The sequence below is a fragment of the Musa acuminata genome, chromosome BXJ3-9 (genome assembly GCF_036884655.1).
Source record: "Musa acuminata AAA Group cultivar baxijiao chromosome BXJ3-9, Cavendish_Baxijiao_AAA, whole genome shotgun sequence".
NCBI lineage: Eukaryota > Viridiplantae > Streptophyta > Magnoliopsida > Zingiberales > Musaceae > Musa > Musa acuminata.
In genome coordinates this window covers 1,921,309-1,946,215 of record NC_088357.1, presented here as the reverse complement: position 1 = coordinate 1,946,215, position 24,907 = coordinate 1,921,309, and the positions used below count along the sequence as shown (strand labels likewise).

The 24,907-nt window shown below is 41.2% G+C and overlaps 4 protein-coding genes across 4 annotated transcripts; all 4 read left to right on the top strand.

Annotated features, from left to right (window-relative positions):
* Positions 1 to 29: 29 nt before the first annotated feature.
* On the top strand, positions 30 to 4,693 carry LOC135648600 (disease resistance protein RGA2-like). Its single transcript, XM_065166423.1, has one exon. The coding sequence runs from the start codon at positions 473 to 475 to the stop codon at positions 3,890 to 3,892; it is 3,420 nt and encodes a 1,139-aa protein (XP_065022495.1). The 5' UTR covers positions 30 to 472; the 3' UTR covers positions 3,893 to 4,693.
* Positions 4,694 to 8,824: 4,131 nt separating this feature from the next.
* LOC135649448 (glutamate receptor 3.4-like) lies at positions 8,825 to 12,846 on the top strand. Its single transcript, XM_065167795.1, has 6 exons — positions 8,825 to 9,220; positions 9,815 to 11,160; positions 11,254 to 11,531; positions 11,631 to 11,662; positions 11,774 to 12,180; positions 12,262 to 12,846. Exons 1-6 carry the CDS (start codon positions 8,947 to 8,949, stop codon positions 12,715 to 12,717), a joined length of 2,793 nt encoding a protein of 930 aa, XP_065023867.1. The 5' UTR covers positions 8,825 to 8,946; the 3' UTR covers positions 12,718 to 12,846.
* A 3,585-nt stretch (positions 12,847 to 16,431) lies between these two features.
* On the top strand, positions 16,432 to 18,607 carry LOC135649977 (ankyrin repeat-containing protein NPR4-like). Its single transcript, XM_065168994.1, has 2 exons — positions 16,432 to 17,035; positions 17,943 to 18,607. The coding sequence occupies exons 1-2, from the start codon at positions 16,432 to 16,434 to the stop codon at positions 18,536 to 18,538; spliced, it is 1,200 nt and encodes a 399-aa protein (XP_065025066.1). The 3' UTR covers positions 18,539 to 18,607.
* Positions 18,608 to 21,176: 2,569 nt separating this feature from the next.
* LOC135648567 (ankyrin repeat-containing protein NPR4-like) lies at positions 21,177 to 23,666 on the top strand. Its single transcript, XM_065166357.1, has 3 exons — positions 21,177 to 21,811; positions 22,379 to 22,908; positions 23,036 to 23,666. The coding sequence occupies exons 1-3, from the start codon at positions 21,208 to 21,210 to the stop codon at positions 23,612 to 23,614; spliced, it is 1,713 nt and encodes a 570-aa protein (XP_065022429.1). The 5' UTR covers positions 21,177 to 21,207; the 3' UTR covers positions 23,615 to 23,666.
* The last annotated feature ends 1,241 nt before the right edge of the window (positions 23,667 to 24,907 follow it).

The following is a 24,907-nucleotide window of genomic DNA, read 5'->3' as shown; positions in this document are numbered from 1 at the left end:
ATTGCTTATTATTTGATGATGTGTATGATCTATAAGCCCTCCAGATCTAATTCTCCTTTGTTTCCCTTTCGAAGCAACCAAGTTGGTGACCAACCACCTTAATTAAATTTCTTGTTTTGGATCCATCTAAATGTTACGATTCATACGTTAAATTATTGATCGCTTGACTAGATTGTAAGCTTATTTGGTCGAATGGCTTCTGCTATGAGACCAAAGGGTGGTTTGCTTTCAGGCTTCATATTAATTATGGTTGTTGGGTGAGCTTGTGGGAGTATTTGAACTGGTCTTAGAAGTCATTGGCAAAGAGGTCAACGGCTCAGCTTTTGGATTCCCAATGTATGCTCAATATTTATTTTGTTAGGAAAGTCGTCGGTGGCAATTTCAAGGATCTTTTGCGCCCGCAGGGAAGAAGGAACAATTAGGTCTTAACTCTTCGGCCGAGAAGCAATCTGAGGATCGAGGATCTCCCAGGATGAAGACGGCAGGCGTGGTGATGATGGTTGGAGAGTGGTTTGCGCGTTATGTCGCAGGGAAGGTGAGGGACAAGATGACGGAGGAGGCCTTCTCCTCTTGCGCCGACGACCGCAATGTGCTGGGGGATGTCAGAGCCATGCTGAAGAGAGTGGAGGAGAGACTTCCCGGCGTGCACGCCGTGATCCATGCGGCCGAGGGGAGGCCGATCAGAGACACGTCGCTGGCATTGTGGCTAGCGGAACTCAAAGATGCTGCTTACGAGGCCGACGACATGCTCGACGAGTTCGAGTTGAAGGAACTCCGCAGTCGTCATCTGCATGACAGCAGCAAGGTAACGGCACTCGCCTCCTCGGCCCTCAGATTTCTGAAGAACCTATTCGTCACCGACGACGAGCTCCGAAGGTTAGGGAAACTCGTGGGGGATCTCGACGATATTTGCCTTGACATCGACCGGAAGAAAGCAGAGCTGGACGAGTACAACGGGAAGGACAATTCTGCCACCAGGGAGACCAGCTCATTCCTCCACGATGAAGTGATCGGGAGAGATGAAGAGAGAAATAAGATACTGGACATATTGCTGAGTTCGGCACATGATCCCGATTTCGGCGACAAGAGGGCCGGGAGTAGCAGCCACCCCAGCTTCGGAGTTCTTCCGATCGTAGGCATGGGAGGAGTAGGGAAGACCACACTGGCACAGCTCGTCTACAACGACCAACTGGTGGCCGACCATTTTGAGCTCCGGAGGTGGGTGTACGTCTCCGACGATTTCAACCTGAGAAAAATCGTCAAAGAACTGGTGTACGACATGGCGTTCGATCCTCTCTTTGATGATATCTGCTCAGGAGAAATCCAAGCCAAGCTCCAGGATGCTACAAGAAACGTGAGGTTCTTGTTTGTGCTCGATGATGTGTGGGATGAAACAGGAAGCAAATGGGAACAACTCCGCGACGCCTTGGCCTCCGGGGCCAGAGGAAGCACCATACTGGTGACGACTCAGAGCCCCCTGGTTGCAGAGACCATGGGGACCATGGAGCCGATCAAACTGGAGGTGTTGGGTCAAGATGACTTTTGGAGACTCTTCGAGCGATGTGCATTCGGTGACAAGGTGCCCGACCCCGATTTAGCGAGAAAGTTGGAATTGATAGGTCGGGAAATCTCGGGAAAGCTGCATGGCTTACCTTTAGCAGGGAAGGCGATGGGAAGCTTGTTGAGACGCAGGTTAGAGGAGCAGTTTTGGACGACGATATCGGAAAGCGAGTGGTGGGAGGACGACTTCGCCGTGGAAAACATCCTTCCATCTCTGGGTCTGAGTTATCAGCACCTGAGCACAAATCTGAAACAATGCTTTGCTTACACTTCCATATTCCCGAAGGGTCATGTGTTCGATAAAGAACGATTAGTCCAGATGTGGATCGCCCAAGGTTTCATCCATCCCAAATCCGAGGGAAGAACGAGACCGGAGGACTTGGGGAGTCAGATGTTTGATGAATTGTCCAACAGGTACTTCTTCCTTCCTACGCTGAACAACAAACATGTGATGCATGATCTGATGAGAGATTTGGCTGTTTATGTTTCTTGGGACGAATGTTTCGTGGTCGACGACGAGCCTGCGGAAATTCCACCCACCGTTCGCCACTTGGCTCTCAGGACAACGAAACTGGATGCGGTGAGAGGTGTCTGCAAGTTCCGAAAGCTTCGAACGATCATACTTCTCAACGAGTATGATTCTGAAGATTTTTATCATGTTTTGGAAGACATGCTTGAGAATCTCAAGAGCCTCCGGGTGTTAGATCTGTCGAACATCCGCATGGGGAAGAAGAAGAAGTTACCCGATGCAATCTGCGACCTACCACACCTTCGGTTTTTGGACCTTTCCTGCACGAAGACGAGACACTTGCCTAAATCATTTTCCAGGATCTGCCATCTGCAGGTGCTGAATCTGAATTCATGCCGCTTTAAGAAGATGGCGGAAGGAATGAACAGGCTGATCAAATTGCGGCATCTGTACGCGGATGCCGAAACGATTTCTCTGATCGACGGGATCGGGAAATTGACGGAGCTCCAGGAACTCGCAGAATTCCGCGTCGCCAGGAAGAGAGGACACCAGATAGGAGAGTTGAAGGAACTGAGAAATCTCCGAAGGCGGCTCACGATACAGAATCTCGAGAATGTCGAAACCAAGGAGGAGGCAATGGAGGCGAAACTGAAGGACAAATCGCACCTCGATTCGCTGTGGTTGAATAGGAAACCCGACATACATAGCCCCGGCGATCGGGAAAAGGAGATACTCGAAGGTCTGGAGCCACACTGCAACCTCAAAGAGCTCAGAATCCAGCACTACGGAGGTACGACTTCCCCAGATTGGCTGGTGAGGAATCAGCATCTCACCAATCTGGAGTCTCTCCACCTGAACAATTGTGCGAGGTGCGAAAGTCTCCCACCGCTCGGGCAGCTTCCCTTCCTCAAGCTATTACATCTCATGTCGATGCCGGTGAAACGAATAGGAGCAGAGTTTTACGGAGATGCAGAGCAGGCGTTTCCGTCATTGGAGACGCTAAAATTTGAATCTTTGAAGGAGTGGGAGGAATGGGCTGAAGCAGATGGCAGGCAATTCTTGGGCCGCCTTCGTGTGCTCCACTTCTACGATTGCCCGAGGCTGAGAAAAGCGCCCCTTCTCTACCTGACCTCGTCGCCATTGGCAGAGCTCAGTCTTAAGCATTGTGGTGACCTCGGCAGTGCGCTACCTGGATGTCTCCAAATCCTCTCCTCTCTCAACCAGTTGGAGTTGTATCATTACGCACACAGAACGGAGATTTGTCTATCCAACCTGAGTGAACTCCGGGAGCTGCACCTTTATCACTGCCCGGAGTTGAGCTTACTTGGTGGTCTGAGGTCTCTTGCCAACATGAGACATATGGAGACCGAAGGATGCCCCAAGTTGTATGAGACCTCACAGCCAGGCCAACGATACGGGGAGCGGGAACTGAGATCTCTCTGTCATCTCCAAACAGATGAAAACCTCATCGACAATGTATGGTTCACGTTAGGAAGAATCTCTTCCCTCCGGAATCTGGCACTTCATCGTTGCGGTGATCTCGTCTCCTTCACAGTGGAGCAGGAGGAGTGGTTCCAGCAGCAGACCTCCCTCGAACATCTGCAATTTCTCAACTGCCCGAATCTGCAGGCACTTCCTACTTCCTTGGTCACCGTTTCCTCCATCAAGAAGCTGAGCATAGGCAACTGCCCCAAGATCAGTTCACTGCCGGAGAGTGGCGTGCCAATGTCGGTCAAAGAAGTGCGAATATGGGGGTGCCCGTCGCTGAGTGATCGGTGCAGAAAGGATCGAGGACCTGACTGGCCAAAGATCGATCACATTCCTCGCGTATGCATCGATGATGAAATCATACAAATGATGTGATGACAGCATTAGGAAGTCACTCTTCAGGTGCGCTTCTATTACCATCGTTTGTTAGTTTGGCAAGTCTCATAGTCCCACGTCGGGAAAATCAGACTTATTGTCTCGTCTTGGAACTATAAATAAGGGCCTGAGCTTTGAAGTCAGATGCACCACAAGAAAACCTAAGTATTTACTTTGGTTTAAGTCCACACTCAGTTAAATAGGTGGACTTATAGTTTGGGTTTTTCTTATTTAGTATTTTCGGGTGTTTTATGACCTAGGAACATCTTCCTAAGGCATTTATAATTGTCCCTCTTTTGCAGTAGTAATTTGCTCCTCTTTCGTCCGTGGACGTAGGTCAAAGTCAATTGACCGAACCACGTATATCTGGTATTCTGGTGTTCTTGTCGCTTTTATCTTTTTAGTTTTATTGTCTTTGTTGTGTTGCCAAAATTACCTTGTGATAAATATCCTGGGGCTAGCTCTAACAAACTGGTTTTAGAGCCTGGTTCAAGATCTTTTGCCAACGATGACAATAACAAAGATTGTTGTCGAGAAATTCGACAGAAATGTCAACTTCGGCTTGTGGCAACTCAAGATGGAGGCCATTCTGGTTCAAGACGGAGTTGATTTGATATTACAGGGAGCCGAGAGCATTCCAGATGATATGTCAAAAGAAGAGCTTGCGTGTATTGATAAGAAGGCTCGATCAAGCATCATTCTAAATCTCTCTGATGAGGTTTTACGGGAGGTAGCTACGGAGACTACGGCTAAGAGCATGTGGGACAAGCTTAAAGCCTTGTACATGAAGAAGACATTGGAGAATCGTCTTTACTTGAAGCAAAGTCTGTATATGCTTCGGATGATTGAAGGTACATCTATACTCTCGCATCTTGATAAATTTGATTCTTTAATTATGGATTTGGAGAATATAGATGCAAAAATTGATGATGAGGATAAGGCTTTGTTACTCTTGTGTTCTCTTCCCCAATCTTTTAAGCATTTCCGTGATACTTTGATTTATGGAAAAGAAACAGTTTTGTATCAAGAAATTAAATCTGCACTGAAATCTAAGGAGCAGATAGACAGGAATATCACTAGGGAAAGTAGAGAGAATCAGGCTGAGGGTCTGGTTGTTAGAGGGAGAATGGATAGAAGAGAAATTGACAATAGTAGATCTAAATCTAGATCTAAATCCAGACATAGAAATTTGGAATGCAGATATTGTCATAAAATGGGGCACATTAAATCTGATTGCTTTAAATTGAAAAACAAATTAAAGCAAAAGGAAAAATTTGTTGAGAAAACTATTGAATCCGCTGAAGTTAGTATAGCAACTGATGAGAATGTTGGAAATATTTTCTCTGCTATTGATGACAGGATGATGTCTAAAAATGAATGAATTTTAGATTCGGGTTGTTCTTATCACATGTGTCCCAATAGGGATTTGTTTTCCACATATGAATCTTGTAATGGTGGAATTATTTTGATGGGCAATAATGCCGCATGTGATGTTGTTGGTAGAGGCACAATCCGAATTAAAATGCATGATGGTATTGTGAGGACGCTCACTAATGTTAGACATGTTCTTGATTTAAAAAAGAATCTCATCTCTTTAGGCACCCTAGAGGCCCTTGGGTATAAATACACAACTGAAGGTAGAGTTATGAAAGTTTCTAGAAGTGCCCTTATTGTTATGAAAGCTTGTAGGTCTGGTAGCTTGTATATTCTGTAGGGAACTACTGTCACAGGTTCGGTTGCAATTTCGTCATCATCATTGTCTGATTCTGATATCACCAAATTATGGCATATGCGTTTGGGTCATATGAGCGAAAACGGTTTGAGCATATTGAGCAAAAGGGGTCTACTTTGCGGACAGAGTACTGGGTCACTTGATTTTTGTGAACACTACATTTTTGAAAAGCAGAAAAGAGTCAGCTTCACTTCTCCGGCAGTTCACAAAACGAAAGGTACTCTTGACTATATTCATTCAGACCTTTGGGGTCCAGCTCATGTTCAGTCTAAGGGTGGTGCTAGGTATATGTTGACTTTCATTGAATTCCAAGAAAGTTTGGGTTTATTTTTTGAAGCATAAAAATGATGTTTTTCTAACCTTTAAACAATGGAAGGCTTTGATTGAGAAACAAACAAGTAAACAGATTAAACGGCTTCGAACAGATAATGGCATGGAATTTTGTGAAGGTGACTTTGAAGAATTCTGCAAAAATAAAGGAATCGTTCGGCATCGCACTGTTAGGATGACGCCTCAGCAAAATGGTGTGGCCGAACGTATGAATAAAACACTTTTGGAGAGAGCAAGGTGTATGATCTCAAATGCAGGGTTGACAAAGGACTTTTGGGCAGAGGCGATTAATATGGCCTGTTATGTTGTCAACCGCGCTCCTTCTGCAGCACTTAACTTTAGAACTCCGGAGGAAGTTTGGTCAGGTACTCCTGCTGATTACTCTGATTTTAAATTTTTTGGGTGTCCAGCATACATGCATGTAAATGAAGGAAAATTAGAGCCTCGGGCTAAAAAGTGCATTTTCCTTGGGTATGCTTCTGGGGTGAAAGGATATAGATTATGGTGTTCTGATCCCAAATCCCCAAAATTTGTAATAAGTAGAGATGTTACTTTTGATGAATTGTTTATGTTATCTTCCAAAGAGGATTCTACTAGTTGTACAAATGATAGTGCGCAGAAGCAGGTGGAGCTTGAGATTGGTAGTTCAGATTCCTTTAAGTCGAACTCTTCTACTCAAAGAATGCCAGTAGGTGGTCCCGAGTCTACTGACGCAGATGATCCAGAGGAAGAGCAATATTTCATAGCTAAGGATAGACCATGGAGAGATATTCGACCACCACAAAGATATGCAAATTTGGTTGCATATGCTTTATAGTTTGGCAAGTCTCATAGTCCCACATCGAAAAAATCAGACTTATTGTCTCGTCTTAGAACTATAAATAAGGGCCTGAGTTTTGAAGTCAGATGCACCACAAGAAAACTTAAGTATTTACTTTGGTTTAAGTCCACACTCAGTTAAATAGATGGACTTATAGTTTGGGTTTTTCTTGTTTAGTATTTTCGGGTGTTTTATGGCCTAGGAACATCTTCTGAAGGCATTTGTAATTGTCCCTTTTTTGCAGTAGTAATTTGCTCCTCTTTCGTCCATGAACGTAGGTCAAAGTCAATATCTGGTGTTATGGTGTTCTTGTCGCTTTTATCTTTTCCGTTTTATTGTCTTTGTTGTGTTTTGTGGTAAATATCGCTAGCTCTAACATCGTCGCTATATGATCACTGGCATAATGGCTAGAGCTCCCATCTCCCAACAAAATCTCATCACCTCGTTCGACATAAGCCATAGATCTGAAGGCATCTCTTGCAGGTGAACATGGTCTGCATGAAACTGGTTCTCTAAATCGAAGTACGCTAAAAGGACTCGAATAAAGCATTGTTGTGTGGATGTAGACATCATGCACGCGCTTTGTTTATTCTTCTTTTCTTTGACGAAAGGGAGACGATCGTTCCGTTCCGCCTTCAGTTCCATATGCAAGAGAAATGGAATCAATACGAAAGCAAGGGAAGAAAAAAGACAAGTAAGAAAGAGAGATAAACGCAAGGCAGAGAAAGTAAGGAAAAGAAGAAAGCAACAGAATTCATGCAATAAGATGTTGTGGTCAGTGATTAGCAAAAGGTGGATAAGAGTCGAGTTGTCGACCATTTTGTCTTTCCTCCTTAGATGTGACATGTAGTTAAAACTAAATAGCCATCTAATTATGGTCTTGATGCTTAATTCCGTGAATGCGACGGTCAATCTCGACTCCTAAAGATCTTGGTATTAGTCTTTATCATGATTTAATTTCAATGAAAATTAAATCGAGTCAAAACTAGAATTGAACTAACACCGAATGGACGATTCGATTCCGATTCCTAATTTGGAAAAATCAAAATCGATGATTCTGGTTCTTCTAAACCGATGGTTTTGGATTCAAAATTGATTACACATGAAAAAAAAGGTTTAACTAGTTCAAATTTTGATAGAGGCATTTTAGCTATATTAAAATTTTTATAATTTTTTTAAAATATCATTACACTCATTATAGATGGACATTTTATTTTTTAAATTTTAAAATAAGATTATATTTTTTAATATTTTAATTTAATTGAAAATAAAATAAAAAACTTATGATTTGAATCAAAATCGGAATCAGAACATACGATTTTGGTTCTGATTCCAGAACTAGAATCGGGGTGATTCAATTCTGATTCACACCAAAAACAACGATATTATCCTACGCGGAAGTCAACCAACCTTCAAGTCAAACTTTAAATAACCTTTAAAAAAGACTTCTTCAAGTCAAACTTGACCTTTAAATAAGCAGAGTACAATAATTGTAATGACTGGTCCCACACACACGTATGTGAGTTTTACAGTTATCTAATCCCAAAAAGAGTCATCATTAATATTTTTTTATTTTGTGACAAATACAGCATCAAAGCTACGAATGCTCAATGACGTGTAGGTTACTTACTTACACTTTATGATGGGGCCGTACAAATCTCTTCTAGCAAGATGGATGGCACAAGAAGCCAAATGCCAGCTTAATGAATTTTATGGTTCTTGAAACTAAATGTGGATTCCACATCCTTTCACCCATCTTTAAATGACTGGTAAAGATGTTTCTAATGTAGTTAGTTCTCTGGGTTGCCGCTTTGCTTCCCAAACATGCAAGTATGGATTCCTTGACCGTAGAGGAAGCACAGAGCAACGCGGCATACGGTCGGTCGGTCTTACTCCTGCTTACCCCATCCAACACTCAAATCTTAGTCTTTCCTTGGAACCATTAGATTCTCATTGGTTATTCCAAATTCCATGAACAGTTACATTCATCAGTTCAAAGTCTACCTATGTTTCTGAATCCTCAAATAATCCACAAGTTTCCTTCCTTTTTTCTACACTAGTTTTCCTTAACTTTGACTAATTTTCCTCTCCAATCGAGTCTTCGTTCTCTAAGCTCCTATAGCTTTTATACTTCATTATAGCCGATAAACATTCTTGCTGTTGTTCACGAAGATGGGTTCGATTTCTTTCTTGGCTTTGTGTTTTTCTACTACTATAATGGGTGCCATGGCCGCCGGTGGCAATGGTACGAGTCCTGGCACGAGGCCGGGCGAGATCAGAGTGGGGACTCTGTTTACCTTCAACTCCACGATTGGGAGAGCTGCGAAGCTTGCGATTGAGCTCGCGGTCGATGACGTCAACAGAAATCCGAGCGTTCTCGCTGGAACAAAGCTCAGGTTGCTTGCGCAGGACACAAATTGCAGTGAGTTTCTTGGAACCATGGAAGGTAACTGCAATTGATCTCTTACTCCCACTCGATTATTAGGATCATTCGGCTTCGTTTTTTTTGTTTTATCTGATCTGTGAAGCTTTCTTGTGAAATTTCTAGATTTGAGATATCGATCGTATCATTTAGGAGTGCATTTATTACCACAAAAAAGAAATAAACATCTTCTCTCTCCGAGGGAAAGAAGTAATCTTTGCTCATGTCGTTCTGAACTGCCAATTTTACAGTGATTCTTCCTCTTCTCCTTTATCAGTCTAAATTCATACTTCTGCTTGGTTCTACTTCTGTTCATTTCTTGTGTTTTAGTTTCAAGTATTGTCTCCCTCAGGAGGAAGAAAAAGTTCATTTTTTGAGTCTCATTTTGCTTTTTAGAGGTATTGGTGAACTCGACAAGCGAAATCCGGAGGATAGCTTCGATAATTGATCCGTTTGCTTCATTTTTCTGCCTTGTTCCTGCCTTCTTTCTTCTTCCCCTTTTAGAAGGTTTAGCTACCGAGCTGCAATCCTGTAGAGTTGATGTAGGTGGAACTTCAATTGATGTTTCTGTGGTCTTGGATTGGCTTTCTGTGACGAGGAAAGTTGTTGCTGTTGCAGCATTGCAGCTGATGGAGAAACAGGTGGTTGCCATAATAGGACCTCAGTCCTCTGGGATTGCCCATGTTGTCTCACATGCTGCCAAGGAGCTCCGTGTGCCACTCCTCGCTTTCGCTGCCACAGACCCTTCACTTTCTTCTCTGGAGTACTCATATTTGGTTCGCACGACGCAGAGCGATCATTTCCAGATGAATGCAGTAGCTGATATAATCGATCACTACGGTTGGAGAGAGGTCATTGCCATCTTCGTGGATGACGATTTTGGTAGAGGAGGAATAAATGCTTTAGGTGATGCTTTGGCCGAGAAACGCTCTAAGATCTCCTACAAAGCTGCCTTCCCTCCGAACGCGGACGGAAGCGCGATCACTGGCTTGCTGGAGAAGATAAATCTATTGGAATCCCGGGTTTACGTCGTTCATGTAAACCCTGATTCGGGTCTCACGGTCTTCTCGGTGGCAAGATCTCTAGGAATGATGGGTGATGGTTATGTGTGGATAGCATCAGATTGGCTTGCTTCTGTTGTAGATTCGACCGAGTCAGCCAACCCAGACACGATGGATCTTATACAAGGGGCCATTGTTCTTCGCCAGCATGTCCCGGAGTCTGATCTCAAGCGAGCATTTACCTTCAGATGGAGCAATATGTTTCGGAACGGGAAGGCAAGCTCAAGCTTGAACACTTATGCGTTTCACGCGTATGATTCTGTTTGGTTGCTCGCTCATGCTATCGATCAGTTCCTCCACGAAGAACAAACAATTGATTTCTCCGATGATCCTATATTGCATGACCGGAGTGGAAGTTCACTGCATTTGTCGGCGCTCAAACGCTTTGATGGTGGCGATAAGTTACTCGACAAATTGCTGCTGACAAACTTCTCGGGTGTGAGCGGTCAAGTCCAGTTCGATTCCGATGGCGATCTGATCAATCCAGCCTATGACATACTGAACATCGGAGGCACAGGTTCGCGGAGGATCGGATTCTGGTCGAACTATTCCGGTCTTTCAGTCGTTGCTCCTGAAGTGTCGCATCGAAATCCACCAAACGCTTCCACCAGTGGCCGGCAGCTTTACAGTGTCATCTGGCCTGGAGAAACCACGGCTACTCCAAGAGGTTGGGCGTTCCCCAACAATGGAAAGCCTTTGCGGATTGGGGTCCCGTATCGAACGAGTTACAAGGAATTTGTATCGAGAGATGACAGCCCTGACAGCGTCCAAGGATACTGTATTGATGTGTTCAAAGCTGCAGTTGACTTGTTGCCATACCCTGTTCCGTTGTCATTCATTCTGTTTGGAGATGGGCTGAACAATCCCAGCTACGATGATCTCGTGCAAAGGGTCTATGAAAACGTGAGTGCTGCGCTGGTTTGGTTCTTCTGTCATTCTAACATGCTTTAGATATATGCATCTGCAGTCATGTAACTTCTCGAGTTTGTTCTTCAGTACTTCGATGCAGCTGTGGGGGACATAGCCATCGTGACAAACAGGACACGGATCGTCGATTTCACACAGCCATACGTGGAATCGGGCCTCGTCATTGTTGCACCGGTCAAGGAGACGAACTCCAGCGCATGGGCTTTCCTGAAACCTTTTACGATACAGATGTGGTGCGTCACGGGGGCTTTCTTTCTTTTCGTGGGAGCAGTAGTTTGGATTCTTGAGCATCGCCTGAACGCCGAATTCCGTGGGTCTCCAAGAAAGCAACTCGTGACGATATGCTGGTTAGTGTTCCCACACTACTCATCTTTACTTCTTTCCATGGTTTACCAATGCAATACTATTCAGATGTACTGATGGATTCAAAGATTTATCTTTTGCAGGTTTAGTTTCTCCACGATGTTCTTTGCTCAGAGTAAGTAAATCATACGAACACCTCAAATCCCCGATGTGCTAATAACGAATATTTGAGATGATTTTGTTCTTTCACACTCTGAACATTGAAATCACATCGGCATACTTGCAGAAGAGAGAACTGTGAGTTCGCTCGGGCGGTTCGTGCTGATCATCTGGCTTTTCGTAGTCTTGATCATCAATTCAAGCTACACTGCAAGTCTGACATCCATCCTCACGGTTGAGCAACTCTCGTCAGGGATCCGAGGACTGGATAGCTTGATACATACCTCTGACCCTATCGGATATCAGGTGGGTTCATTTGCGAAGAACTATATGACGGAAGAGCTCAACATCGCCGAGTCACGGTTGGTATCCCTGAATAATCCTGAAGACTACGCCAGGGCACTCGAGCTCGGGCCACAACGTGGAGGCGTAGCCGCCATAGTCGACGAGCTTCCCTACGTGGAACTCTTCTTGTCCACAAACTGCAAGTTCAAGACGGTCGGTCAGGAGTTCACCAAAAGTGGATGGGGCTTCGTAAGTACTCTCGTCTTCACCACCGCACTCGTATCCCCTTCTCTTAAACACCTTGACAACTCGAAGCCCATGTCTCGACAGGCATTCCCGAGAGACTCTCCTCTTGCGGTGGACTTGTCCACGGCCATCCTGAGACTGTCGGAAAACGGTGATCTCCAGAGGATCCACGACAAATGGTTGCCACCCACCGGATGCAGCTCGCAGGACAGCGGGATCGGTTCGAACCGGCTAAGCCTCGGGAGTTTCTGGGGCCTTTTTCTTATCTCTGGTCTTGCATGTCTGGTTGCTCTCATCATCTTCTTCGCGAGAATACTTTGCCAGTATAACGAGTACAGTAGTAGCCAAGAAACGGTCGGAATCCCCGAATCGGAGCGCAGCTTCAAGCGCCCGATGCGTTTAACCAGCATCAAGGATCTGATTGCTTTCGTCGATAAGAAAGAACATGAAGTCAAGAGTGTCATCAAGCAAAAATCGATCAGTCAACAGCAACGACGGAGCTCCCAAGTCTCGGATGGACAGTTCATGTCTCCAGCATAGAGAGAACGTTCGAGTAATGCCATCGAGATAAACATGTCCTATTATGATTAGCATATGAGCCCATATGCGACGATCGTGTCCTTTTTCTAATCACCAAATTAATAATGACATCAAGAATTAATAATAGCATCGCAAGGTGTCGGTCAGGTTAGATTCGATTATTGATAGTACAGTCTTGGAATCAGTAGTCGCCGCCGATATCTCATCGATTCACGCAAGTGTTTGTTCCATACTTACAATTTATAAACTGCAATGATGCATTTCTAGAGAAATCACAATGATATTGCTGGAGAAGAGAGAAACATTGATCGGAACAGCCCAATGAAATTGCAGAGGAAGGAAAGATCCGACTATCGAGTCCTTCACTAAATTAGAAGTGGTGTATTAGCTTTGACCAGCATCACAGATTTGATGTAAGAAACAAAAGTTATATCCTTTACACACAGTTTGTGAATGATCCAACGAAAAAAACTCAAACAGCTCCAATATTGATTTGGTTGGATGGCTTGAGAGTGCTCCCAAGAAATCAAGTTCCGAAAACTAATCTTCCATAATGTAGTAATACAATTCTTTGCAACAAATCCAAAACTATCATTAGGCCGTAGTTCCAAGCCCTATCATAATTTATCTTAGTCCATTCAATTTCGGGTGGCTCCCACCTAATAGGGAAAGAAGAATTTTTATAAAAAAATTTAGCGTGGTCTCGAATTTGAGACATATTTCTTGTGTAACAATGCACTAATCAACTCAAATATCTCAACATAAACACAAGGAAAGAAGATTTACTATTTCTAATAATCTCTTTAGAAATAGTAAATAGGACACTATCCTATAGAATAAACTACTAGCTTTGGGAATAATTTTGTTAAAAATAAGAGCTTATGGCTCTTGGTATTGTTATTTCTAACTCTAAACGAGGATAAGAGATCCCGATAAGGAATGCCACTCTTCTCTTGCTGATCACTATATTAACTGCAATGTGAACTAGCTATCCCTTCCGAATCTGATTTAAGAAAATATAAACATTGGCATCATTTCTTGAAAATATTCTCACTCATATGTTATGTTAGACCAAATCTTATATAATATATAATACTTTTTTTTAATCTAATCTATGTAATAATATATAATGTACTTTTTAATAATATAATAAAAAATGATAAATGCATTTTTAATATAATTTATAATATTTTTTCATTTTTTTACCACTCTTTTTCGATCTTTTATACTTTCATGAATATGATTGCGACTACTCAAATAAGAATAGTTCAAAACTCAAGAATTTGAGTATATTATATTTTTTTTTCCTCCTTTGGAACACTTGCTGAGAATAAATTTGGGTGAATTTCTAGACTGTTCTTTGGAAACGTGCCCTTTTTCATATTTCTCAAAGGGTGCACCCTAATTTTCTCACACTAATTTAATATAAGTAAAAATTTTAAAGAAAAGAAAATGTTATATTTTCAACTTTTTTTTTCTTCATTCTTGCATCATAATCTCTTTCTCAAAATGTTAGTCAAATTTAAATATTTTCTTTTCATTACAAGCATGTCACGTTCTATCAACAACAAACACATAAGGTCTTTAACTACAAATCTCTTCTTAACAATATCTTTTCATCAAATATCTCGAAAAAATAGACAGGTTTGAGATTGGTTAATGAAATGAATTGATTGATTTCAAATTCTAGAACCGAACTAAAATTTCTGCTAGTCTATACAAAACTAGGTTTATGAAAATCATTATCAGATCGAATATATTCAAGATAAGAGTATGAAATAAAGATTGAGGGTCTATAACTAAAATTTTGGATAAGTATCTAATTTATTTCATCACTTATATGTTATTAGCATAGAATTTGATTGTTCGATCTAGATTTAGATTTAAAGTTAACAGACGTTCATTTCACATTTGCCATAGTTCGATCTCAACGGACACTACACTCATTTGACCCTGAAGGTGCCAAACTCATTTGACTCGGAGGAGGCCAAATCTTGTCGACTTGGAAGAGGCCGAACCCTATTGACTATGAATAGGTTAAACCCTATAAAACTATATCAGGGACATTCCCAATAATTGCTCCTTTGGTGCTTAATTTATTTTGGGCTTGGAGGATTTAACTAATGACTTGAATAATATTATGAAAAGTTTCTTATAACATACTTGGGGAATACTTTTATAGTGGACTCTTTGAACCATTATAATCATAATCGATACCGATTATAAGGGATGGTTTCTCGCTTATCCATGATGGTTTTTGATTCTTGTTTTATATTATTTTCTTTAGAACAATTTGTACCAGATAGAAAACACTAGAGTCAGCCTCGTTTTTATTTGTTGTCATTGTTTTTATTTCATGTAATCATTATATAAAACTCAAAAATATTTTTGGTTATGCGGTACCGTGCGAAAGAAAAAATGACCCAAAACTATGCCATTCTCACGTGCTAAAACATCATTCATCTCAGCAAATTAGAACCCCTCTAGTTGGCACCAGAGAAGATAGGGCTTTGGGTAGGTGTTTGAGGGGTGATGCAACATCTTTAGTGTGTCCATTTTCTATTTGACAAAAATGCTAGGTAAACATTAGGCCTATATCTACCTTCGGAACCCCCTTTATGTGTGCTCATTTAACCTATTTTTGATACTCCTTCGAGTCTAATAAACATTGGTTACTTTGTGATGCTTTGAATGTCGATTATCTTACCCATTTTGTATGCAATGATGGTAAATTACTTGTATGTTCGTCTTTTTAATCAGGTCGACTGTAGTTCAAAAGTTTGACTAAAATGTTAGTAGCATAAAAGCTTGGTGTAGAAGAGTGAAACCAATTTTAACTATGTGTTGATACTTTCGTTCGATAGAGCTAACTATTTGAGTTATGTGCGGTGATAACTTGAGATGTTGTATATCATATGACGAGAGATAAGTTATTCTTAATATTCATCTTCTCCATAAGAGTAAATTATTTTAATGGCAGGTTAGAAGAAGTTCTCGATCATATTTCATAAATAAATAAAACTATAGATTAATAAGTAAATTATTAATATATATTTATTTTTATTATTTTTATTAAAAAAAAAAAAAAAAAGAGAAAGATTGAACCAGGGAAAAAAAAATCATAGGCGAAGAACACGAAGATTGTGAGATTGCAAGAGAGCCACATAAAGATAACTAACTTAATTGAAGAGTCAAACATTATATTATTTAGAGCTTGTTGGGATGATTGATTCGTTAGTTGCACCGATGGTGAAGGTAGCTCCCAAGAGCATCATTGTATCGGTGGCACTACCTTTATTACCTTTCATCAAGAATTAATGATTGCTTACATGAAACCCAAAGTGTTGTCATAAAAGGAACAGCACAATACAAAGGACAGGAACTACTTTGTAGATTCGCGCGTGTACACACACGTGTATATATATATATATATATATATATATATATATATATATATATATATATATATATATATATATATATATATATATATATATAATGATGCAGAATATACTAGCAATATCAAAAGACTAAAAGAATAAAATATGAAAACTAGTATATGCTTCCACGTATTGCTTCAATTTGTATGCATCTACTCGACAAAGTGTGCGTGGATTGAACGTGTAGAAAAGATTCCGCTCAACCCCAACCCCTCTGATATATAAGGAGCACCTCTGGTCTAGATTACTATGTGCTTCATCACTATCTCAAAGCATGCAGATCACGGAATCAGTTCCTGAACTGTTCACTCCAATGAGCCCCGAACTGTTGGAGGCTGCAAGGTTGGGCAATACCAACATACTCGGAACGAGCTTCCCTGACGTCCATGTGACGGCCGGAGGGAACTCGATGCTTCACATCGCAGCCAACCAGGGACACACCGATTTCTGCAAAAAAGCCCTCGACCTACAGCCCTTTCTCCTCCGGTTGAAGAACGCACGAGGAGACACTCCATTGCACGTCGCCGCGAGGGCAGGCCATCACCAGCTAGTGAATGACCTCATCTCTACTGCCTCTGAAAGGAGCGCGCAGGACGACGACGGAGTGCGTTCACTAGTCCAGATGGCAAACGACGTTGGTAACACTGCCTTGCACGAGGCGGTACAGAACGGCCATGAACAGGTCGTCGATGCACTAATGGCGAAGGCTCCAGGTGTGTCCGCGGTGACCAACAACGTCAATGGCGTCTCGCCACTCTATATGGCGGTGGAAAGCTGGTCAACGTCGATCGTGCGGCTTTTGCTGGCGGCGGATGTCGCGTCATGCGACGGACCCAACGGGCAGACAGCACTGCACGTCGCCGTCCTTAGGAGCTACGGTCAGTAAATTAATTACATGAGCATGCAGTTATATATAGTGTGTTAACTTGCCATGTGTACGACCCACGTAACTAAACTGTACTGGATCACCATCTCCCCTAGCTAATAGGCTGTCCGTGTCCAAATATGGAACTAGGAACAAACTTAAATCAAACATTAGAGTAAATCGAAAGAATTATGATTTGGCACTACAAAATGTTGTTACGCAAATTAGGTTTACACCTAAGCCACTGATAGCTGAAGAAATACTAAACTCACAAGTAGAACTTGCCATAAATCTGAATAACCATCAAATAGATATGGGCCTGACCCGCCCAGATAGTTTAATGGGTGTAGATGAGTCTTCCAAAACCAAAATACGTGTTCCAATTGGGACTACCCTGCATTGCATGTTCAATCAACTTTTTCTGGGTTAAAGTCATGCATTTTTTGGATTAATTATTTTTATCACTTGGTTTTGTGTCGGTTCTCACATCATAATCTTATATAATTGTTCGTATTTTTTTAAAAAAATTTTCATTTGTATATTGAATTTCATGGTCATACTTTGACCACAAATATCTTTTTAATACATATAAATTATATCTAGGGTTGTTATTATTAGATCAGGGCCACCTAGAACTTGTATTCAATTCCAAGAAATCTACGGATCAGAAATTAAGGATCTGTAGCGAACTTTTTGGATCAAACATCGTGTTTTATCACAGTGAAACTTGGTGTTGGATTCGAGTTGAATTTTCAGGCTCCATAAATACCCATAAGGATATGTGCAGTTATTTTCAGAATTTTAGGGTTTATGTCAATATTGGATTAGGAAAGTGATTATATGTATATGATACGATACTCAAAAATAAAATAAAATAAAAACAATTATGTTTGATACATACTTGGAAACTAACTATATAGTACGTTGTTATGACTGGTTCAATCTTCTTCTTGTTGTGCAGTCCTTTATGGTTCTGCTTCTGATGACCAATGGTTCACGGTTCAGTCCGCAGCGCCGTGATGCTATCAGAGATCGTTGGCGGATGCAACGAGAAAAAGATCGTATAAATGAGACATTAGTCGCCAACAACATGTCCGTTATGGCAGTGCTTGTTGCCACCGTCGCATTCGCTGCAGCATTTACTTTGCCAGGAGGCTACAAAAGCGATGAGAGCAATGATCCAGGCATGCCGATATTACTGAAAAGAACTGCTTTCAAAGTGTTTCTGATATTTGACACCTTGGCTATGACAACATCCTTCCTGGTTCTCGTCCACCTCCTTCAGGTCGGCTTGGGCAGTAAAACATACAAGAACTGGTTTCTTCCCGAAGCCAGACTGATGTTGCAGATCTCACTGCTAGCGTTGATGGCAGCATTCGCCAGTGGTTTATACCCACTCATTGCGGGTGAATGCTTCTGGCTCTTCATCCTCATTTGTGTTTTCCTTTCCATTTATTTCCTGTACTTCCTTATGGATCAACCTCTTATTCTGTATTGTCCTTTCCATTTATCCTAGCTTACTCATTTATGCTAATGTTCTTCGAATATCCGGTTATGTAATATTAATAGACGATCTGCGGTTCTTTAAAAATTTCGGGATTACAATCATCAAAAGTGATGATTGAGAAAAATAATGTAATTGAACTGTGAGTGCGTTGCAAAATTTCAAGGAAATAAAGACATAATTTCTCGAAAATTCATCTTTCATAATTGTACTATTGATGGAATGTTGGACTCCATGTATTATCTATCAGATTCTAGAATACAGCTTGTTTCCATGGAATACAAGTGCCAGCCCCTTCAAAATTCGTGCTTGGACTGCCAGAGCTTGTTGATGATCTTGTGAGCCAGCCTGATAAAGATGGGAACACACCCTTTCATTTAGCGGTCATCTCCCGCGAAGCTCGAGTCTCACAACCATGTTGTCATACAATAAAAAAGAGTTACAAATAGTGCAATGAACAATGACGGTCGACTTACTGCTCTTGATATTGCTTTCTCCAATATTAAGATCTTTCACTTCACAAAGGTCACGTCGGCACAGTTGGATCCATCTACTAGACTCGCTGGCAACAATAGAATCCAAAAAAAGAAATCACTATTTCGTGGCTGCAAACCCCTTATCTTTTTATGACCCCTCGTGGTTGACCAGTGCACTTGACTTGGGTGGGGCTCAGATAATTTATTAGCTCTGAATCCCCAACCGTGGCCAAGCAAAATAAGTGGTGGTGATTGTATATATTTACGTGGACGCCAAACGAGGAAGGCGAGATAATGAGCGTTTGGTGAAACATCGACGACAAAGAAAACTCCGAGAAAATGAGAGTTGCAATTTGTTAGATAGAGACCGGCCATTTTGTAGAGGCAAGAAGACTATCAGGATGGTAGACACTACTAACGAATGCCATGGTCAGGCATTAAGCACAGGTCACATAAAATATTGATGTTATTATTTTTGTATTAAAGTATTATAAAATATTTTATTTGAGAGTTTTTAAATAATTTCAAATCAAAATTAAGAATATTTTTTGATATAATTCAAAATAATAAATAGCAAATTTTTAGATAAACTTAACAAAAGCTGGAGTCATGTGGTTGAAAAATGATAGCCAATAGCAATCGTGTAGGTTCTTTGATTTGGTCAAGATAACGATTCGGGACTCCAATGATGTTTTGGGACGCATATAAATTGACTAAGTCAATTGACTAAGTCAATTGAATGAGCTATCAGGATAACTCAATTGACTAAGTCAAACGAACATCGACATTGAATGAGCTATCAGGACGCATATAAATTTCTTATGCAACTCCTCTTCAATTGCCAAACTGGTCTTCGCGCTTTCATGTTCCATGTGGCTTAATTTTGTCCCTAAAATCTCATGTCTGCATCCTCCTCCTGGGATCAGTCGCAACAAATATAAAAAGACATATTTGAACTAAAAGATGCTAAAAGTAAGTTGGTGAAGATAGTGAGAAAATTTTCAAAACTAAAATAATATGTAATGATCAACCAGCTAAAAAGTATACCAGAAAATTGATATAATGTTTAATATGATTCGATAAATTCTATCTATATTTACAAAGGGAAAAATTAAATTATTTGGATCAATCAAAAAACTTGAATTATCCCTACTCAAATATTACTTTTTTTTAGACATTCTTATATAAATTTTGAAGAATTTATATATTTTTCTTTTACCCTCTCTATATATCATATATATATATATCATTGAGAGAAACTCATAAGCAATAAAAGTATTTCTCATATCTTACTCTTCCCTTTTGAAGACTTAGAAATATATAAGATATTTATAAAATAACCAAACATTAATTACTAGGTTTCCTTTCTTCACGAGAATTCTTTGCCCTTTTGTAAGTATTTTATTTATTTTTGTGTATCCCGAAGAGAAAATACTTTTGTTTCATACTCCTAATCTTCATCACTCATCTTTATTGAATCTTTGACAATTAAATCTTTTGAGCTCTAATACCACTTATCGGAGAAGAAGAAATTTTTAAAACCAATAAATACTCAGAGATTAATAAGTCAGAAAGCATGTCAGAAAATCAACATAATATTTAACATGATTTAGCAAATCCTACCTAGAAGAAAATTCAAAATTTTTTATATCAATTTCTTATAGATCCCTCAAACATAACTTTCTTATAGATCCTATAATATAAATTTTAATAAGTTTATACCATTTTCTCTCGTTCTTTTTAGAAACCCTTAAGAGAGTATTATCTCTAAACACTAAAGGTATTTCTCACATATTGCTTTAGCCTAAAAAGACTCATAGATATGTAAAATATTTAGGAAAGAACTAAACTCTAATTATTAGGATCTTCTTTCCTTATGAGAACTCATACGAGCTCTAGAAATTTTAAAATACTTATTAATCACAATAAAAATTAAAATGATAAATATTATTAAAATTCAATAAGAATAGGGAGGATCATTGCCAACTTATATGAACATTAACATAATGCCACCATTCATGCATCGAACAAACCCGGTCACACTCATAGTAACCCCGAAAAGTTAAAGCGAAGAAAATGAATGGAATATCCCCGAAACATTACGCATACTGACCGAACATGTAGAAAAGATTCCACTCAACCCCTCCGCTATATAAGGAGCACCTCTGGTCTAGATTACTATGTGCTTCATCACTATCTCAAAGCATGCAGATCACGGAATCAGTTCCTGCACTGTTCACTCCAATGAGCCTCGAACTGTTGGAGGCTGCAAGGTCGGGCGATACCAACATACTTGGAACGAGCATCCCTGACGTCCATGTGACGGCTGGAGGGAACTCGATGCTTCACATCGCAGCCAAGAAGGGACACACCGATTTCTGCAATGAAGCCCTCGACCTACAACCCTTTCTCCTCCAGTTGAAGAACGCACGAGGTGACACTCCATTGCACGTCGCCGCGAGGGCAGGCCATCACCAGGTAGTGAATGACCTCATCTCTACTGCCTCTGAAAGGAGCGCGCAGGGCGACGACGGAGTGGGTTCACTAGTCCAGATGGCAAACGACGTTGGTAACACTGCCTTGCACGAGGCGGTACAGAACGGCCATGAACAGGTCGTCGATGCACTAGTGGCGAAGGCTCCAGGTGTGTCCGCGGTGACCAACAACGTCAATGGCGTGTCGCCACTCTTCATGGCGGTGGAGTGCGAGTCGGTGCCGATCGTGCGACGATTACTGGAGGCGGGCGAGGCGTCATGCGACGGACCCAACGGGCAGACAGCACTGCACTCCGCCGTCCTTAGGAGCTACAGTCAGTAAATTAATTACACGAGCATGCAGTCATATATATAGTGTGTTAACTTGCCATGTGTACGACCCACGTAACTAAACTGTACTGGATCACCATCTCCCCTAGCTAATAGGCTGTCCGTGTCCAAATATGGAACTAGGAACACACTTAAATCAAACATTAGAGTAAATCGAAAGAATTATGATTTGGCACTACAAAATGTTGTTACGCAAATTAGGTTTACACCTAAGCCACTGATAGCTGAAGAAATGCTAAACTCACAAGTAGAACTTGCCATAAATCTGAATAACCATCAAATAGATATGGGCCTGACACGCTCAGATAGTTTAATGGGTGTAGATGAGTCTTCCAAAACCAAAATTACGTGTTCCAATTGGGACTACCCTGCATTGCATGTTCAATCAACTTTTTATGGGTTAAAGTCATGCATTTTTTTGATTAATTATTTTGGTCACAGCTATAAGAAAATCTTAAGAGGATTATTTCTTTTTTTTTTTGTAAGGAATATATGTAATTACATAAACCGATGTGATGAGTTAGTTTTAAGCAATGACGTATATGTTTTAGATATCACAAAAATATTGCTGGAGGAGAGACCAAGGTTATTGAAGAAAGCCGATAACAATGGAAACTCTCCTCTCCACTTTGCTGCCTCGGTCGGTGGTATTGAAATGGTAAAACTACTCCTGGAAAAGGATGCATCCATCGCGTCTCTGCAAGACAATGATGGTGCCTCTGCAATTCATGTTGCTGCTCGTTGCGGGCATGTAACTACAATTAAACATCTCCACGAAGTATGCCCTGATTGTGTGGAGCTGATGGACAATCAAGGCAGGAGCTTCCTTCATGTAGCCATTGAAAAGGAAAGGGAAATGGTTATCAGATATGTTCTCCGATCACCGGATATCGTTGATCTTCTAAATCAGCCAGATAAAAAAGGTAACACGCCCTTACATGCAGCTGCGTTATCTGGAAACTTAGCCATCACAAGGATGCTGTCGTCCAATAAAAACATTAAGAAAAGAGCAATGAACAACGAAGGTCATACCGCTCTTGATGTCACTTTGCGCAGCACACCCGCAGACCGTGTGTATACGGTATGTACGAACTAATTACACTTCCGTTGTTCTACAATTAAGATGTGAACTTCCTGCCTGTACGTACATTGGTTATAGGATATAACGGATGGTTCTCTTTATCACTTGGTTTTGTGTTGTCGTGCAGTCCTCTATGGTTCTGCTTCTGCTGACCAATGGTTCACGGTTCAGTCCGCGGCGCCTTGATGCTATCACAGATCGTTTGCTGATGCAACGAGAAAAAGATCCTAAAAATGAGACATTATTCGCCAACAACATGTCCGTTACGGCAGTGCTTGTTGCCACCGTCGCATTCGCTGCAGCATTTACTTTGCCAGGAGGCTACAAAAGTGATGAGAGCAATGATCCAGGCATGCCGATATTACTGAAGAGAACTGCTTTCAAAGTGTTTCTGATATTTGACACCTTGGCTTTGACAACATCCGTCCTGGTTCTCCTCCTCCTCCTTCATGTCGGCTTGGGCAGTAAAATATATAAGAACCGGTATCTTCCCAATGCCAGACTGATGTTGCAGATCTCACTGGAAGCGTTGATGGTAGCATTCGCCAGTGGTTTATACCCACTCATTGCGGGCGAAGACTTCTGGCTCTTCATCCTCATTTGTGTTTTCATTTCCATTTCTTTCCTGTACTTCATTCTAGATCAACCTTTGTTTCTGTATTTTTTCCACTACATATGGGGTAAGTGCACCTCCTCAAGCCGGTAAGGGAACTCCATGACGTTTATCCTAGCTTACTCATTTATGCTAATGTTCTTCATATTGCCGGTTATTTAAAATCATTAGAGGATCTGCAGTTCTTTGCGGGATTACAATCATCAAAAGTGATGATTGAGAAAAATAATGCAATTGAACTGTGAGTGTGTTGCAAAATTTCAAGGAAATAAAGACATAATTTCTCGAAAGTTCATCATGTAAGGTTTCATAATTGTAGTAGTGATGGAATGGTGGCTCCAGAATAAAGTTTCCCCTTCCAAATTTTCTTGTTTGTTGGACTCCATGTATTATCATATTCTAGAATACAGCTTGTTTCCATGGAATACAAGTGTCAGCCCCTTCAAAATTTTCTTGTTTAATATCTCTTTTTGCCGAAAGCTAACTTGCTATTCTTTTTCTTTTTTTTTGGAAAGAAAATGCCATTCGTTGTATTAGAAAAACTTTTCAAGGGGATTGCACAAGCTTTCTACATCATCCATTGTACAAATAAAAAGAGGGGAACTTAGAGCCTCTACCAAATCAAAACGTAGGTTGGTGGGCATTGTGGTTGAGTGTCTTAGGCATGAGACTCAAACAAGAGATCCGGAGGTTACCCATAAGGGTTTTACATCAGAAATAATTGCTTGCAACTGCCAAGGGGTTTGTTTGCTGGAAGCCATTAACGAAGTAGATGATAGCTTGAGCATCGGAGCGAAGCCAAATGTTCCTCGAGCCCATAGCTTTACCGTGCCTGAGAGCCTCCAAAATGGCCAGAGCTTCTACCATCGAGGGATTGTGGGTTTTTGCAAGCCGAGTAGCCAATCCAACTGCAATTGTTTTGTTGGTCGGGGAGGCGTCTGCCGGCGACCTTAAAATGGTGAAGAGGATGCTGCGTCCACGGCGTATTTGCGGGACGATGAGGTGCCTCTGCGATACATTTAGATATAATATTCAAACATCTCACAGAAAAATGCTCCTGCTTTATGCGGCTGATGGACAATCGGGACAGGAACTCTTTCCATGTAGCCACGAGTGGTCAAATTCGTGCTTGGACTGCCAGAGCTTGTTGATGATATTGTGAGCCAGCATGATAAAGATGGGAACACACCCTTTCATGTAGCGGTCATCTCCCGCGAAGCTCGAGTCTCACAACCATGTCGTCATGCAATAAAAAAGAGTTGCAAATAGTGCAATGAACAATGACGGTCGACTTACTGCTCTTGATATTGCTTTCTCCAATATTAAGATCTTTCACTTCAGAAAGGTCAGGTCGGCACAGTTGGATCCATCTTCTAGACTCGCTCG

Coding starts and splice junctions, on each gene's coding strand:
- LOC135648600 (XM_065166423.1), top strand. CDS start 473: ATGAAGACGGCAGGCGTGGTGATGATGGTTGGAGAGTGGTTTGCGCGT.
- LOC135649448 (XM_065167795.1), top strand. CDS start 8,947: ATGGGTTCGATTTCTTTCTTGGCTTTGTGTTTTTCTACTACTATAATG. Junction 11,532..11,630: donor CAACTCGTGACGATATGCTG/GTTAGTGTTCCC, acceptor TATCTTTTGCAG/GTTTAGTTTCTCCACGATGT. Junction 11,663..11,773: donor CACGATGTTCTTTGCTCAGA/GTAAGTAAATCA, acceptor GCATACTTGCAG/AAGAGAGAACTGTGAGTTCG.
- LOC135649977 (XM_065168994.1), top strand. CDS start 16,432: ATGCAGATCACGGAATCAGTTCCTGAACTGTTCACTCCAATGAGCCCC. Junction 17,036..17,942: donor CGCCGTCCTTAGGAGCTACG/GTCAGTAAATTA, acceptor CTAACTATATAG/TACGTTGTTATGACTGGTTC.
- LOC135648567 (XM_065166357.1), top strand. CDS start 21,208: ATGCAGATCACGGAATCAGTTCCTGCACTGTTCACTCCAATGAGCCTC. Junction 21,812..22,378: donor CGCCGTCCTTAGGAGCTACA/GTCAGTAAATTA, acceptor TATATGTTTTAG/ATATCACAAAAATATTGCTG. Junction 22,909..23,035: donor CCGCAGACCGTGTGTATACG/GTATGTACGAAC, acceptor GTTGTCGTGCAG/TCCTCTATGGTTCTGCTTCT.